This window comes from Sinocyclocheilus grahami, unplaced genomic scaffold (assembly GCF_001515645.1).
Source record: "Sinocyclocheilus grahami isolate Dianchi unplaced genomic scaffold, SAMN03320097.WGS_v1.1 scaffold68.1, whole genome shotgun sequence".
NCBI lineage: Eukaryota > Metazoa > Chordata > Actinopteri > Cypriniformes > Cyprinidae > Sinocyclocheilus > Sinocyclocheilus grahami.
The window spans coordinates 1582872-1600875 of record NW_015505247.1 but is presented as its reverse complement, the minus strand read 5'-3'; the positions used below and the strand labels follow the sequence as shown (position 1 = coordinate 1600875).

At 36.9% G+C, this 18004-nt stretch overlaps 1 protein-coding gene across 2 annotated transcripts; it reads left to right on the top strand.

Moving 5' to 3' along the window:
* The first annotated feature begins 8931 nt into the window (after positions 1 to 8931).
* LOC107585295 (homeobox protein SIX2-like) lies at positions 8932 to 12068 on the top strand. 2 transcript variants are annotated; one of them, XM_016272249.1, is made up of 2 exons: positions 8932 to 9658; positions 11487 to 12068. In XM_016272249.1, exons 1-2 carry the CDS (start codon positions 9099 to 9101, stop codon positions 11791 to 11793), a joined length of 867 nt encoding a protein of 288 aa, XP_016127735.1. In that variant the 5' UTR covers positions 8932 to 9098; the 3' UTR covers positions 11794 to 12068. The 2 variants fall into 2 exon arrangements, 1 of the variants encoding a protein (XP_016127735.1); XR_001609228.1 differs by lacking the exon at positions 8932 to 9658 and adding an exon at positions 10081 to 10186 and having other exon boundaries at positions 11487 to 11568.
* The last annotated feature ends 5936 nt before the right edge of the window (positions 12069 to 18004 follow it).

Here is an 18004-nt window from a genome sequence, read left to right as displayed (position 1 = left end):
TCTTTTGGCTGTAATTTATCAATCTAAATTTTTTTTGTCACTCCATGATGGTACTGACACTGTGCTGGATTTATTTTTATTTTTTTACATATCACATGAAAACTGTAGATGGATGAAATTGGTATTTTGAAGATGTTTCTTTAAGGAAAAGAATTGTAAGGCATGAGGGGATTTGAACTTGAAAATAAGCCAACATTGCATCCTCAAATTAGTACCCTGCAATCTATAGTCATTTGCAGGCTTACAAAAACCCCCCCCCCCCCCCCCCCCCCCAAAGAAGAGAGCATTAATGAGTTTGACAAAACATTAAACTCCAATGTTGTGCTTGCTTTTCCACTCCATTGGGGAATATAGCATGAGGGGATTTGAACTTGAAAATAAGCCAACATTGCATCCTCAAATTAGTACCCTGCAATCTATAGTCATTTGCAGGCTTACAAAAACCGCAACAGGCCAGGAAATAACACTCTTGATTGTACAAATACCCATGACTGCAATAAACACTCTAACACCCCCATTTTAAGAGCCTTTCTCTATCAGTGACCCAAGAAGAGGAGGCATTTGTTGAAGGAGTGGCAGTTTAATTGCGGAACTGCAAGGCTGCAAATGCGCCTCTGAACAATGACACCTTTGGAAGTACAGTTACAGGAGAACAGGGCCCCTAATTTATGTCAGCACTATTCCAGGGTTGAATTTATTGATGGTAATGCAAGATGGTGAGATCTGCTTAAAAAGCCCCAAGCCCTCTTATTATACAACTTGTCTGTCTTTCACACTAACCTGAACTGTAACTGTAGAATCTTAGCTGACATGAAGGACATATGGCATCCAAAGAAACCATTAGAAGGACAGTACCCCTCTCGCTCAGAGGAATGTTAATGAACCCAGCGCTCCCTCCTCCACCCTCATACCGTTAAAGTGTTGCTAATGTTAGACCACTTGCAATCTGTGCATTTTTAAAAAGGGAACCGTGGAAGTGATTTGATGGAAAGTGAATGCTAATTTTCTGGTTGCTTTAGGATTATTATTCAAAGACAGGAAGAGGAAATATCAGGATGGAACTGGAGAGCAGGACGAATGTGAAAAGCAGCTGACCTGCAACAGAGAGGTCAGCTGGGAAGCACCACAGCCCCACGTATACATGGCTGGATGTATACATATTGTTTTAATGTGCAGGCTTGCACTTGTCAAGGGAAGGCATGTGTTCTATAGGCATGTTGACTCTGAACCCCTTTGACCCTTTAAAAGATAGAAGAATGTACTAATTCTCAATAATTTCACCTTTTTGTTTTACTGCGTTGGTGGGAGAGGAACATTCAGGGTTATTGGCCATCAGAGACCCTAAAATGTACCCAGTACCAGTCACTTCCCTCTTTGAATATTAAAGTTCCTCTCAGAGCCTTATCACTTCATCATTCGTATCACATTAGAGGTCAACCTCATCATGACTGTGAGGTTACCTCAACAAATACAGACATGTCGATATCAGTATTGGTTGTAACTTGTAATCTGCCGACTCGACAGTTCTGTGAGGTGTTGCTTACTATAGGCACTGAAATCAAAACCATTGTCTCTAGAGGACAATATTGATGTTTAGTATCGATACAACTGTGAAAACTTAAAGCCATATATGTTTCACACAATGAAAATGTTCATGTTTAGGTAAACAATCCCTTGAAGTCTTTGAAGGGTAACAGGACAAATAAATAATAACTTAAGATAAATTGAACAGGTGTAATTAAATCTGATGTAATTGTTCTATAATAATTCTAATGAAGTAGTTAAAGCATATATTTTATGTATAAAGCCAGCTGTTCAACATATTCAGACACTGAATAGACACTTTCTACTGTGCACCATCTCATTGCCTTTTATCTGCCCTGACCTGTGGGTGTAAAGTCCTTTTTAATGCATGACTGCTGAGGACTGCTCTGCTGTCCAAACGTCTGCTCCAGCTGCCACACACACTGTTACACACACAGTCATGAATATGATGGCTGAGTTGTTGCTATCCTGCATGGTATTTTTATTTTTTTTCATCGTTATGTTCAGACATGGTGTGTATAAATGTAAATTGTTCTGTTCCTGCAGATCAATGTATTTGCTTACTCATTGTGATATTAACAGTTTGAATTGGTTGGATTAATTAGCCATCTGATCAAAATGGAGGAAAACTGGAGGAAAAGGAGGAAATTTGATGAAATCTGTCACCATTTTGCTTTATAATGGAGATTATTGTATTGTAAAGGACTAAGGCTTGCAAAGTCTGAGTATATTGGCTTATGTTCATACAGTTTAATGAAATATATTCTTTAGATTTTGCCTTTCCAGATTAAACACAATTTTAAAAAAGTAATGAAAAAAAATTACAATCTGAAGAAACCAGTTTGCACAATCTGAAGAAAACTTTCTTTTTAGGTTGTAATCATATCTATGAAAAGGTCCATTTCCAGTGAGTTCCAGTTTGAAGAAAGTGAGAACTACAAGTGACTGAAACAGTATAGATTGACTTTCTCTTTTGGAATGGACATATGTAGCCATCTATCAGCTCTGTGCATAGGAGAGTGTGGGTGGTCTGGACTGATGGTATTATTGCAATTTGTATTCAACTGACAGTAATTCTAGTGTCCCCATGAAGAGACCCCTCCCCTCCAGCACAACAACACACACACATACATCCATCATACACTCACTCTCTCTCTCTAATATTCATCCTGTTGCCAAACGTAATTGTGAAAAATACACTATGGCTGATATAGTATTAAGCAAATGAAAAAGCTGAATATATTCAGACAGGCTGCATGTATTTTTTAATGTTTCAGTAATTTATATTGCAGGTTAGGTTGTCTTTCATTTAACATTCACACACACAATGTAATCAGGAATATTCAATTGTTTAACCAAAACAGTATGCTTATTTCGACACACTTTGACATTGACATACATTTTTAAAAATATAGAATGTTTCAGTAGTTTTAGTTCTATATTCATAAACCAAGGTGGCTTAAATAAACAGTGTTTTATCAAAATTATTTTCTGAGACAAAACTAACCGGTGTTTGGTTTCCTGTTGACATCATGGAAAATAAATCTAACTTTAAGAAAGTTAAAACTTAGATATATTATTTTCATTAAAGTTAGAGATGCTTTTTTTGCTTGTTTTCTAGTTGAAATGACTCTTATGTTAATTTACTTCTATTAAATGAAGTTTCAGGCAAGAAGTGCCTGAAATGCTCTCTCATCCTGGTTCATTGCTGTACTTTGTCTATCTACAAAGTACATAGAAAGTACCCCAGCACCAGTGGGAACCGTCATTGTGGTGTTTCACTGTTTCCTTTCATTCACTTGAGTAACACTGAAAACACCTATAAACTAAACGGCACTTCCTTTCTGGCATTTATTTGTCATCCAAAATGGTTAGGCCTGATTTTCACTGGAAGGAGGTCATAATGTCGTAACAATATTGTTATATAAAACAAATAGTAGTGTCGTTTATTTAGTATTGGAGCAATGCAGCCAATTTCCTATAAGAGTTGAGCAACAAGGATTCTCAAATGAGCCGTATAAAGACATTCTCCCTCCCCCCCCCCCCCCCCCACACACACACACAGCAATTCTTACTTTAATGTACCTTGGTGTTGATAGAAAGTAATGCTGACCTGAAGAAGTGAGAAACAAGGGGAAAAAATCAAAAGTAATGCAATATTCTTCAAAGTCCAAATGAGTTCTGTTCAATACACTTTGCTAATAAATATAGTTCACCATTTAATATAGGTTCACCAGTAAATATAGCAAACCATTTTATTACATATATACTCCAGTCATTTGTTATATAATGTTTCCACTTCATAGACAGTATTGAGAAATGGATGTATAACTTAAAATAACTAGTCATATTTTAGAATGTTCTAAAATTCATATTTTAGAACATTCATTTAGATGGTGAATTAGCTGAATCTGCGATTATATTCTTGCTATCATGCAGTTGTGAAGCAGTAGTAAAATATAAATAACAAAAGTCACATTGTAAATGTTCAATCCTAACACAGGTGTTTCTTCAACCTGATGATCTGTGTTAAATCAGTCACGTACAGAGAGCCAGAGATATAACCGTTTGTATACACATCTACCCAAATTGCAAAAAATTGCAACATAATCTTTACAATATGTGGTTTCTTATTGCCTTCTTATTTATTCTACAAATGCAGCAGTTTATGTCCTAAACAGACAAAATCCTTTATTATAGTTACAAAAAATTCTACAGTAAAAAAAAAAAAACTACAGTAAGATTGCTTTAAAAACACTCTGTCTGGTTACTGGATTCAGTTACATATAATAACTGAATTAAATTACATTTGGAAAAATAACCAACATTAAAAACAAACAAACCAACCATCCAGGACAACAGAAAAAGAATTAGCTGGGCATTCATGTTAGGCTCTGCATTACTCCATACAGCTGTTGGTGTTTTATTATTTATTTATTTGATAAATGCAGTCATGTAATCTGTAGTAAATCACAGAATATGTCTAAATCTACACAATTTTCTGTTGAATGTTTTATAGTAATCAAATTAATGTTATACAGTAATAATCAAAGTGAAGGTCCTAAGTCAATAACTGATAAACACCTTTAACATTTATATAATTGCTGATATCAGGTATGATGTATTAAATCTAAAACTGTCATATTTCATACCACAATATTTCAAAAAATGCTGACAATTGATATTTATGTACACGCACGGCCAACAAGTGACCTTCCCAAATAGGCTACTTTTCTATTTATTTTCATCTTTGTAAAACTATAAATAACAAATGTTACTTCTTTTTTTCAAATTTGTTAAAATATTGAAAAGCAAAATGAACTAACATGGTCTTTTTTCATGTTCGATTCTTTCTTATATGCATAGGCTATACTACAATATCGAGTGAAATTTCAGATTTGAATTGACCTGGTTTGACTTTTTCTCTTTTTTTTGGGTTGTTTCATCTACTGATTAGCCGTCTTGCCGTTTATGTCACGCATATGCTCAAATATTTATCATGTACCTTCAGATGGTTTTAATATTTATTGATTTGAGTAGCCTACTTTTAATGCATAGGCTATTTCTCCGCTAACGTGCTTGTTATTGCCATCATGTATCGTTATAACGAATCAACATTGATATGGCCAGCATTTTGAGCTAATCTTTAATTTGCATTTCTGTATTCTTGAGTTGAATACAGAAAGACGTGAGAGACAACTACTGCTGCTGTGCAGAGATTCGCCACATGTCTCCTGGGAGCACAAAAATCAGTGCACGTCACAATAAGTTGTGCACCAATAGACAGAACCATTCCTAATAGTTTCAGCTTGTTAAATGTACGGGGACAGTCAGAATGGGTGAAATTTGTGGCATTTGCATTTGAAGAAACGCACTTGTTAAAGGGCGCCATCATCGTTCTCTTTAAAGGGAATCATCCGGCTACAATAGCAAATTACCCAGAGCATATAACAAATTTCGTTAGCAACTGAATCAAATGTACATTCATTGTGATAGTTCTGATTTGTTTAGCAGAGGGTGAGAGTTGTAACGCATTTATGTTGCGATGTGTTTTTGGGCTATGTTTCAAACTCTGATATAAAATTGGCATATTTAGCCTATCTAGTTTTAAATTGTTATTTCTAAACCGAAAATTAATAGCATGTACAAAGTGTTGTTTGTTTGTATGCATCAAATTCAAGTTCAAAATAATGATGTCCCATGTACAAAACATAATTTTAAGCATTTGAATTCAAAAAGGTAAACAAATAGGAATAATTTTCTTTCAAAACAGCAAAATGGGTCGCAAATACAATACAAATACATACAACTCTAAAAAATATAATAAGGTATTGTGTGCGCGCGTGTCTTACTGTGTCAAATGTAGGCCTGTACATTTTTCCATTTAGTTCAATCTTTGTGTGTTTCTGAAGTACATGGAAAGTGTTACAGCGGTTGCTGTCTCGTGATTGCAAGCATTATGCACACATAGTCTAGGTCGTTTTATTATTACATTCAACTTAGTTATCAATTCGCGCGGAAACGTTAATACATTTCAGTTTTTAGTTAGGATGGGTGTCTTGCTTTTCTTCCGCTGAGCCGCACATTGACACAACACGTCTGGGTTTAATTATTTCTATTCCCGCTAAACATGACATGTCTGAAAGAATGTAACTCATCAGGTCTTGTGGTGCAAGCCACGGAGCAGCCGCGCACTGCAGCCACCCTGCGCTTTCGAGAGAGGAAAAAACATCTTGCAATAATCAGTCCAATTAGTGGAGGTCGCGGCTGCGTGCTCTCCGGTTAGCTGTGGGAGGTTGTCAAAACAGGGGGCGGCTATTAGACGAAACGCGATCCCCATTCATCAGCATTGTAATAATCACCGTGCAGACGAGCAGCGCAGGTCCTGCGAAGCTCTGATCAGAATGATCCGTGGAAACAAGCCGTTTACAAACAGTGTCAAGGCAAGACGAGTACCTTGATTTGGCTCGTCACTGACATACCCCCACCACACACAGCACCCAAAATCCTTTCGGTAGGCTATGTGTTTTCCATTGCTTCACTGCATTGTTATAGTTTCATCAGTGTCACAAATCGAAACTATTGGTAAAATACCTCGATTTGCGACGATCACAGAATAAGCTGACTATTTAGCCTTCAGCTGGTAAAGTATGTTTTATTGATCATCGTATTATATGGTCATCACCAATCCTGAAAATCAAATATTGGTATAGTTTGTGTTAAATGGATGATCCACATAGATTAGCCCACATAGAAGTAATGAGATCAAAGCAGCATGTGAAATACTTACAGCAAAGTGCAACCCATTTCTAAGGGCAGTGGCCGTCTATGAGGTCGGCATTAATAGCTCTGCTTTCATTTATTATTATTTTGCTTATTGTTTGCTTATTTATATCACAAGATCTACAAAATACATTAAACTGATTGCATAAAATTCAGCATGTGCCATTCTGTAATTGTAATCTGAGTGTAGACTTTAGGACTACTCATGTTAATTATGTGGCTAATTATATATTTTATATTTTGTATAAAATTAATAATAATAATAACAATTATAATTGTTGTGGTTGTGAAATGTTGAAATCAATAGATTCTAGATTTCTTGATTCATTAACAGTCTACTTGTTTCATTATGTTCAGAAGTATATTTGCACATGTGAAGCGACCCAGTGTACTTTATGCGACTATAAAATTGCCAGTTAAAGAGGTATATGGGAAATTTAATTGTAATCTTTCCATGATATTAACCTCAGAGATTGCTACATGCTTTGACGTGTTTTGAAAAATATGCCATGTAAGTTCTGAAGTCTTCTTCACTAACAAGCCACATCACAGGCCTTTACTGCAGCAGTGCAGTGCGGATATCTAAAAACTGCAAAGACACCAGACCTTCAACTAAGCAATTTTCCTTCTCCTGTATGACAAGGTTGGCATGTCTCAACAGCGTCAGGATTTTTTATTTCATGTAAAATGCGATTTTGCTGAACTTCCTTGTGGCCACAAGTAGCCTACCATTCAGTTGAAATCAGAGAGTGTTCCTGATTAAAGCACAACGTTGTTTCTGTGACACTACATGGTGAGTTAAAGTTCAGACTACAGACACTGACTGATGATATGCCAATAATGGTGTGCGTAATATGCATCATTAAAAGATGCGCCTCTTGCGCCTCTGTCACTTGTGTATAGCCTATCTGAGGTGTATCTTGCATTGTAAACTTTCAACGAATGTTTTATGGCTTTGGTTCTGAATATATATCCACTAACATACGGAGAAATGTAAAACTCAGTAAAAGGATGAACATATTACTGTTATTACTTCGATTAACTTTTATCAACAGCAGTCTTAATGAATCTGAGTTGTCTTACCGGTGTAAAAACGTCCCTCGCAGTGTTTGCTATCCGTTTGTGGTATGATACCCAATCGCTGTTCTTTCTAACGTGCATCCTTGAATACCGCTCTATACTACTTAAAAACGCCCTCCAACCCTGTCCCACTCAGGTCCATAATGCCTGGCTTTCACGCGTGTGCACTTGGAGAAACATACCCCCTTGTTTATCCTCAACAACTGCTAAATAATGCAGAACACAGCACAACTGGTCCTTTTAAATAAACCCTGAATTGAGCAGGGAAATAAAAGGCAGACTGAATGTGCTTGCAAAGACATGTTTGTGTCAAACTGTTATTTTATTTTATTGCATTTAATAGCAGTAATAATAATGTGCTGCAAAAAGAATGAGAGAGATCCTGTGTGGGGTTTCTGAGAGTTTCCCAAACGCTTAAATAGTTTTGATTTGATCAACAAGTTACAAAGTGGAAGGTTTGCAAGGTGGATTGTCTGCTTATGGTCACACACACTCCGGCTCCTTGGTTTGGAGAGCGTCTGGTGCGCAGTCTTGCTCTGGCGCTGTCATCTCAACTGCTGCTACCTCACCACCTCAAAGATCAGCGCTCTTTGGTTGCTAGAAGTGTCTGTCAAACCCCGGGCAAAAATGTAATATACAGGGAAAGTCGAGGCTATATTTCGATGTCGGTGGGCGGGCTCTAAATGAAGGGAATAATCAGTCAGCCAGCCCAAGGAGCCACCTCAAAGCATATCAGGTTACCTTGAATGACAGCGTAACCATGGCAGATAATTTGACTAAAACTATTGTCTTATCCTCATCATCCCCGGGTCAGATAACCAACCAATCACAGTTCACATAATCGCTTTTCTTGCCAGCTTAGAATAATATTATTAAAACAAGAGAGCGAGGTCCTTCTGCGGGAGTGCGTTATGCTGAAACGACATAGAAGAGGTGGCGAGAGACTCGCGCAGGAGGAACAACTTTCTCTCTTGTGCTGTACATGGATATATGGTGTGTTATGCGTGCTTGAACGGATCTAATGTTTTGTGCCTCTCTACACCCAGAGTGGGATTTGATTTCGTCAACTCAAGGAGTCATCCGAAATTTTTGTCTCCCAAAGGGTTTACTTAAAATCTGCCGAAGAACTTTCACTGTCATCGTCAAAACAGACATAATTACAAAAGGTGAACGTTTATTCGTGACAAACCATGTCTATGCTTCCAACATTCGGCTTTACGCAAGAGCAAGTGGCGTGCGTCTGCGAGGTCCTTCAGCAGGGTGGAAACATTGAACGTCTCGGGCGCTTCTTGTGGTCTCTGCCGGCTTGCGAACATCTCCACAAGAACGAGAGTGTGCTCAAAGCAAAAGCAGTGGTCGCTTTTCATAGGGGAAATTTCAGAGAGCTTTATAAGATTCTCGAGAGCCACCAGTTCTCTCCGCACAACCATCCGAAGTTGCAGCAGCTGTGGCTCAAAGCGCATTATATCGAGGCTGAGAAGCTCCGGGGCCGCCCTCTTGGGGCTGTTGGGAAGTACCGCGTCCGAAGAAAGTTTCCGCTACCCCGCTCCATTTGGGACGGCGAGGAGACAAGTTACTGCTTTAAAGAAAAGAGCAGGGGCGTGCTGCGGGAATGGTACACCCATAACCCATACCCTTCCCCGCGGGAGAAGAGGGAACTAGCAGAGGCAACGGGGCTAACAACAACACAAGTCAGTAACTGGTTTAAAAACAGACGTCAACGCGACCGAGCAGCGGAGGCTAAAGAAAGGTACGGGTTTAGTATGTTATGAACTAGTTTGTGTCTAATAACAGTTTCGATTACATGTTTAAAAGTACTTGGGACACTTTCTTTACATGGAATGCGTTCATTCACGCCGTGTAATGTACATTAAGTCAGTGGTCAGTATAACCATTTTAAAAGAAAAATTTAATAAAATTCCCACAGATGGATGGCCAGACAGTAACTACAAATGCCATCCTTTCTCCAATTCTGTTAAGGTCATTTTATATGCATATATTTATTAATGTTATTTTAAACAATATGCCTACTTTTCTTAAACGGGGTAGTTTTTAATGTCCTTTTCTAAAAATGACATAAAGCGTGCTGTGTGCATTATGGTGTAATATAACTTTAGGGGAAATAGTTCATTGATAATTAATAGGAAAGTTTTTCGAATTGAAATTCCCCGCGGGAGAAGAGGGAGCTAGCAGAGGCAACGGGGCTAACGACAACACAAGTCAGTAACTGGTTTAAAAACAGACGTCAACGCGACCGAGCAGCGGAGGCTAAGGAAAGGTACGGGTTTAGTATGTTATGAACTAGTTTGTATCTAATAACAGTTTCGATTACATGTTTAAAAGTACTTGGGACACTTTCTTTACATGGAATGCGTTCATTCACGCCGTGTAATGTACATTAAGTCAGTGGTCAGTATAACCATCTTAAAAGAAAAATTTAATAAAATTCCCACAGATGGATGGCCAGACAGTAACTACAAATGCCATCCTTTCTCCAATTCTGTTAAGGTCATTTTATATGCATATATTTATTAATGTTATTTTAAACAATATGCCTACTTTTCTTAAACGGGGTAGTTTTTAATGTCCTTTTCTAAAAATGACATAAAGCGTGCTGTGTGCATTATGGTGTAATATAACTTTAGGGGAAATAGTTCATTGATAATTAATAGGAAAGTTTTTCGAATTGAAAGAGTTATCTGTAAGTGCATTCTTGTTTAGAATGTGTGTAGTTGCATACTCCTTAAACGGGTGTCTTGTTTCACCCGCAGGCGAGGTAGTCAAGTTGAATCCACAGTGTAAACCATCAAACTAGCTCGTACATTTCCCGATACATAATTGGCTACTTAATTAATACTTCATGAAAGAATCTTTACTTGACATGTTGTGATTGAGAATTTAGATAAATCAGTAGGTGACACTGTTCTTAACCCAGACGATTAATTTCCAAACCATGTGAATAGTTAGGGCCTATAATTAGTTTTCTAATGATTGAACGTTCTTTAATGTAAATTATTAGTATAGACACGAATTAGAAAGTGCAATAGGACGAATGATTCCTACAGACACAAATGTACACACACACACGGTTGATATCTGTATATGCCTTATATGTACATGTTAGTTAGTAGCCTATGTTAGTAGTGTGATTCTCTGTTGTATAGATCAATTCTTTATTTATTTTAATTAGCTTTTTATAGTATTTTCTAACAAAGTATTTCTAATATAAATATTTCACACCTACAGAACCAACCCATTGTCTTCAAATGATAACCTAATAATATTAATTGTTGCTGTTCATTATACTTATATAAATATACGAATCATATTCGAATACTAACATTATTATTATTAGCCTATTATTATTATTATTATTATTAGCAGAAGAATATGTGTTTTATAAGTCAGTATTTCTTTCTTTGTTTGTTTTTTTAGTTCGTTTTTTAGTTTATCACTTAATTCTGTAATGTCATGGTTTTACATCAGAGTGAATGTTTAATAATAAGCCCATTAAGAGTTTTGAATACTAAAGTTGTCGGATGTTGCCCTAACCCAACTCTAAATTATTATTTTCACAGGGAGAATAATGAGAACTCGAACACAAACAGTCACAATCCATTAATGTCTTCCATGAATGGAAATAAGACTATTTTAGGAAGCTCGGACGACGACAAAACGCCGTCTGGTACCCCAGATCACACCTCGTCAAGCCCAGCCTTGCTCCTCACGTCAAACTCCGGGCTTCAGTCCCTTCACGGCCTCGCACCTCCACCCGGTCCCAGCGCCATCCCAGTGCCAAGTGCAGATTCCGTGCATCACCACCATTCATTACACGACACTATACTGAACCCTATGTCATCAAACTTGGTCGACCTTGGCCCTTAAACATGTGGACCCTTTCCAAGGGACGCTTGTACATGAACGTTTAGAGTAAAACATCTCCAGACACTTATTAAACAAAAACAAATGAGACAAGGAACGGACAAAGAGAGTTGTGGATGTTTGTCGCCTGACCTACTTGCAAAGCTGATATGGAGGGCCTTGATAGAGGTATTTTTTTAGAATGTAATGTCATGATGTATTGTTAATAAACACGCTAATAAACGTCTTAATTGTTGATATCAACATTATTTGATATCGTTATTATTTTAGATCGCAAATGACCCAGGACTTTTCAGTCGCATATTCCGTTTGTTTACATTTAGTTTAGTTTAGCTTAACTTTATTGTCTGTCCAGATTTCCTGAACAGAAATTAATCTTTGACACTGGCATAGAAAATACATCCTAACAGATAATACTATACATTCACATGTCACATAACAAAAAAAAAATTAAAATTAAAACAATACAATATATATGTATCCCCAATCATATGTATACACATGTGTACACACACCTACCCAGAAAGATACCTCATGATAATACCTCAATTAAGAATTTGGTTTAAAACAGTCACCGCCAATGGTACAAATGATCTTTTATATAGGTTCTTTTTAGCCAGCGGTATACGCAGCCTGCGCCCTGAAGGAAGAGCCTCAAAGCAGGAATGAAGTGGATGAGTTTGGTCTGAATATACTGCGATTGTTTTTTTTCCCATAAAGTGTAAAAACAGCTCTTGCATTGTACTCTGTTTCTGGCCGATTATCCTATTTGCTTCATTAATTACTCGTGTAAATTTATTTTTCTGTCTCATTGTTAAATTACCATACCATGAAACAATATTATATGTTAAAATACTTTCAATCATCGATCTATAAACAATGGTTAGGACCCTCCTATCGATGCTAAAAAATTTCGTAGTTTCCTGAGTAGACCTAAACGCTGTCTTGCTTTCTTGTTTATTCTTTAAAAAAGGCCATACATCGTTTGATTTTAATGGGATTTCGTTTAATGCAATGTTTTAATATCAACACAGCAATTTTGTAGGACTGTGGGGCATCTCTTCATTTTCATTTGTATTCTACTTTTGGAAAGCGACTGCATGTAACCTTTGGGATCAATAAACAATAAACTCCAAACTCATCATAGTTTCATATACCCTTAACAATAAAATAAGATGCATTTACTGAGCAAAGAAAATGTTTGAATGGTTTTGTTGTGCATGCTGTGCAATGGTTTGTTGAACAGGTGTCCTTATTTAATCGGAGACCGTTTACTAAAATGACCTGCATCTGGTCACGTTGTGGTACCGAAAGTTCAAAATAGTTTTACAGTGATCTTGATTCAATCTTAAAATTAAGCTTATGAAAATAATAAGCTTTTGGAGTTATAACAGTGAATGATGTAGTCCATGTTACAGTAGGGCATGTGACCGGTTATATTTAGCTACTTGACCACTAACCCTCATATATATATTTGTAATAAATAAATTAATAAATATTTATTTATTTATTTCGCAAATGCTTAGTTTGTTATGCAAAATCTTCGACCACAAACACAAGCGATGGTGTGTTTTTTTTTCTTCCTTTTTTCTTTTTAATGTTCAGAAACTTCACAGTTCCACATGCGGTTCTAGCTAATCTGATATTCACTGCTCCATAGTAGGCCTATCTGTAATTACAAATACATATTGTAACGCCGCACAATGCTAGTTACAGAGCACAACATTAGACCTACTGACCAGAATGTTGCAATTCTTTCTCAACACAGTGAGATAATTGTATTCCTATAGGACATCTATATATATATATATATATATATATATATATAATTTTTTATTTTTGATATTATTGATATTAGCTATTACTCAATAAGAGATTAAGTAGTGGGTTCTCTATGCTGCAGCGTGTGAGTGATATCGTGAAATACCTATACCTATAATCAGTTATCTAAAAAGGAGCGTATGTTATTTTTCATCTATTGCGGCACATTATTTTTTACAGTGTTAGTATTTTACTTTCATAAATCTAGTCGTTTACAGTAGCCTATTTGATCTGATACTTAATTATTTTTAGTGTGCTTTAGTGTAGCCTACGCAGGATCACATAGTTTTCAACAGTCCTGTCTCACGCAAATTACTTATTTTTTTCAAACAAGGTGGTGGCAATTATTTTGAAAAGGTTTCATGAAAAGGTTCATTAGTTTGTTGCACTAGTATTAAAAAAAATTGTATCCCCAGAGAATTAAGCACAATAGACTACAGTTGTTTGTGTCCTTCTTAGAACTCAACAAGACTATAACGCTGTATATATTAGCCTACGTATGCTAGAGTCTATGTATAATGTAAGAGAGGCGGACAGGTCGTAAAAACTTCGGGCAAAAGATGTAAAGAAAAGCTAAATCAGTAGTGAGGCTAATACGCTGAGTTAATGCTGGAAAGCTTGTTTATGGGGAGATGACGTTTAATAGTCTTGCAATTTTGCGTTAGTCGCATTCCAACACCAGTCTCCTTCACTACCTCTCTCATTGCTGCTATCTCTCTTATTTTTTAAAACTGGGTCTGCTCCCAACTGCAAAAGTTTTTTTTGCACTGACTTTCCACAGAGCTGCATTTTTGAGAGGCTTGTTCAGTCTCGTGAAAATAAATAATAGGCTAGTATATGATTATATTTTAATAATTAAAAAATTTAAATGTCTCTTGTTATATTTAATATTGTTGCTATTCAAAGTTGTTGCTCTAAACTATGGAGGCATACATCAAGAGTATTGGCTATATGCTGTACAGGTTAAAAAAATACTGAAAAACGACTTTCATTTCTTTATTATTATTATTCATTAGTTAAAAAGTAGTTGTTTTGAGCTTGACTCGAGACAATTTAAGTAGAATTCGTTGGAAAGACTAAACCTAAAATATTCACCATATCTACTGTAAATATAGAGCTATGTGTTAATATTTCATTCCTGTTTGTATAATTCGGACAGAATTTTTATATTTTGGGCTTCAGTAACCTGATCAAAATTAAGCGCTGCTAACCTGAATACAAGAACTGGATAGCTAAAGATTCTTGACTTCCTTAGTCTATAAAATAATGAATAGGAATAAACATTAATAAACGAACAACGATACAAATACATAAATCACGTTTTATCACGGATAGCTATAGATAAATCACGCATTATCATGAAAAATAATAAATAGATTCTTCAAGTTTCTCTACGGGACAGCTCGCTCATAAATATTTGCAACGTATGGTGTTAGTAATAACGTCCTTGGGAAACATTTTTAATATTATATATATATATATTATATATATATGTGTGTGTGTGTGTGTGTGTGTGTGACATTAAACGACGTATGCCAGTATACTACTATATTTTAATAAAAGCGAATAGCCTAGCCTATTGTTTGATTTTAGCAGACAAGAAATAAACACATAAAAGAAATAACACATAAAAAAGAAATAACACGTAAAATTCTATCTAGCTTAGGCCTAATCCTATTATTCATCGGAAATACATGGAAACAGTCAACTCGGCGTTATTTAGGCAATAACTGATGTTCATTAATAAAATGTTGAAATAAAGGAAACGAGCGCCTGTAATGTAACCAAGGTAAGCTTGTCTATGTGTCATGATGCAATGACACGTTCCTGGTTTAGGCTACTCTAAATTAGGTCGCAACCGGGGCGTCGTGTTATTTGACTTGAGCCCGTAGAACAGTACCTATATCCCAAATAATATCCATATTTTTTCAAAAATAAGACATGAATCATCTTCACTTGTTTGAAACATCAAATCGTTGTTTTGTGCACATCCTGCATTGGTGTTATGCTATTTAAGCCCGTTATTAAAAGTTCACTGTTACTTTAATCCATAAGGAAATGCTCCTTAAGTACTACTTTTAATACTTAATCGGAGGCTGAACACAATTTTCTGACTTTTGAGAACAGAACCAACCTCTTGCTAAATAACTTAGCATAATTCATTGCACACCGCACGACGTATAGAAATGGAGAACTAAGTTTCTAACGCAGAAATTGCACGAGATTTCGAGCCTTTCGTAAACGGTTTTAAGTCATGTATACTTGGTAAGGTTTACGTAGGAATTTATGAGGTTTCAAAACTAGGTTGATCAGGAATCGTAGGTGTAGTCCTATGCTAAATGGCCAGACACAAAGTGGCCTTGCGATGCAGTGAAAAATTGCAGGTGTATAATGACAGCTTTTATAACGTAAACATGGTTTATGAGGGCACTTTATTTATTTATTTATTTATTTTTAAATCTAAACACGCAGAAAGTTTTCTGTGATGGGTAGGTTTATAGGGTTAGGGTAAAGGGGATATAAAATACAGTTTGTACAGTAAACCATTACGACTATGGAGAGTCCCCGTAAACCATATAGGCCTACCAACGTGTGTGTGTTTGTGTGTGTGTGTGTGTGTGTGTGTGTGTGTGCGTGTGAGAGAGGGAGAGAGCGAGAGAGAGAGTCTACTTAATAGGCTATTTATTTATTTTTACCCAGAAATGAACTAAATCTAACAAATTTCCGATTTAAAATTTGTTAACCTTAAAAAATAATAAAATAAAATAATAAAGTAAATTAACAAATTTGTAAAAATGTAATTAGACTAACTTGTATATAAAACAATATACTTTTGCCATACCATACCATATAGATAGCTAAGAAAACGTGTTGAGGGGGTTGCTTTGCTACAGTCTACAATCTACAAACAATTGTGCATTGAAACATTGAAAGTAATAGGGACAAAGCATGAATTAAACTCTTCAAATGAATCTCTGTAACGATCGCAGTCATTTACGCCCTCTAGTGAACGAATGAGTAGTCGCAGAAAGGTTGCTAACGGAGTCTCTGAAACATAGCTTGACCGCAGTTAAGGCACGCAAATCGCGCGGCGCGCACTCTGCGGAGCAGCATCCAAGTCCCCCTCGTCCTGTAGCTTTTCTTTCGGACCTGCCTTCATTGGTGACAGCAGGTATCGACCGCGTTTGCCCTAACACTGCTGTGAAATTAACCACTAATAAAACATCTAAATACAGCCAGCATTCCAACTTAGCAAGCAGCATTGCATTGGCGTTAAAAGTTGGACAAAACAAGTGCAAGCGAATTACAGGCCTACTGTGCGCACAGAAGCTCGCACGTAAAATGTGAAATGGCAAATTCCACACTCGAACACACACACACACACACATTTTTTAAAATTGTGTACACATATAAACACACTGAGAGGACAAACAACAAAATCGCAAGTCCTGGCAGATCCCACACGTGCGAGTAATATCCGCATGCGCGCAGAACTGAACATGCGCGAGCTGAACCCTTCAAGCACACGACGTTTTGACAGTCAGGGGTGTGGCCCATATGATTGATGTGTTAACAAATGTCATTGGCTGCTGGCCATGATCAACGCTGTATTGATTAACTGCTAGTCTTTGGACTGGCTGTTGACTCTGACCCTCTCCTGAGTCCTGACAAGGACGAATACCGATGCTGCGTCTCAGTGTGCCTACTTATACTACGCTCTTTAAGTATGTACTTTTTTGGTGAAGAAAAAGTATGCAGGGTGGGCAAACTTTTTGACTCGGGGGCCACATCAAGTTTTTGAATATAAGTGAGGGGCTGCAAAGTAATTGTATGACAAATGAATACTTTTTTTATTGTAAATTGACACTCAGTTACCGTAGCCTACTGTATGTATACTTGTATATAGATGGCAGTTCCCTTTCATGGGAACTTCGAACTGCGTCCTCTAGGGGTCGCTATGGGGAACGCCTCGTCGTGACTCGTGTCTGAAGCATACATTGAAAAAACACCAACTCGTTGGCCGGCGACAGCCATGACGTCACTACCGGTGCGACTATAGTATAAATAGGCACCGGGAGCTAAACATCATTCTCTTCTTCGTCTTCATTGACTGTTCTGTTTGAAGCGTGCATTTCCAAGGAAAAAGTAAGAGCTATCTCTATTTATTATGACGAGCACTAGCAGAGCATTTAGAAGGTGTGTGCATCCGTGTCATCGCTATTTGACACCAGATGACACACACGATCTATGTGTTGTTTGTTTGGGCGAAGAGCACGCATGCGATGTCCTCAAGGAGGCAATCTGCGTGCATTGCGAGTTTTTTCCAATGAAAAAACTCCGTTCTCGTTTGTCTCTCTTTTCAAGTAAAGAGGGGCAGCCATCTGCTCCCCGC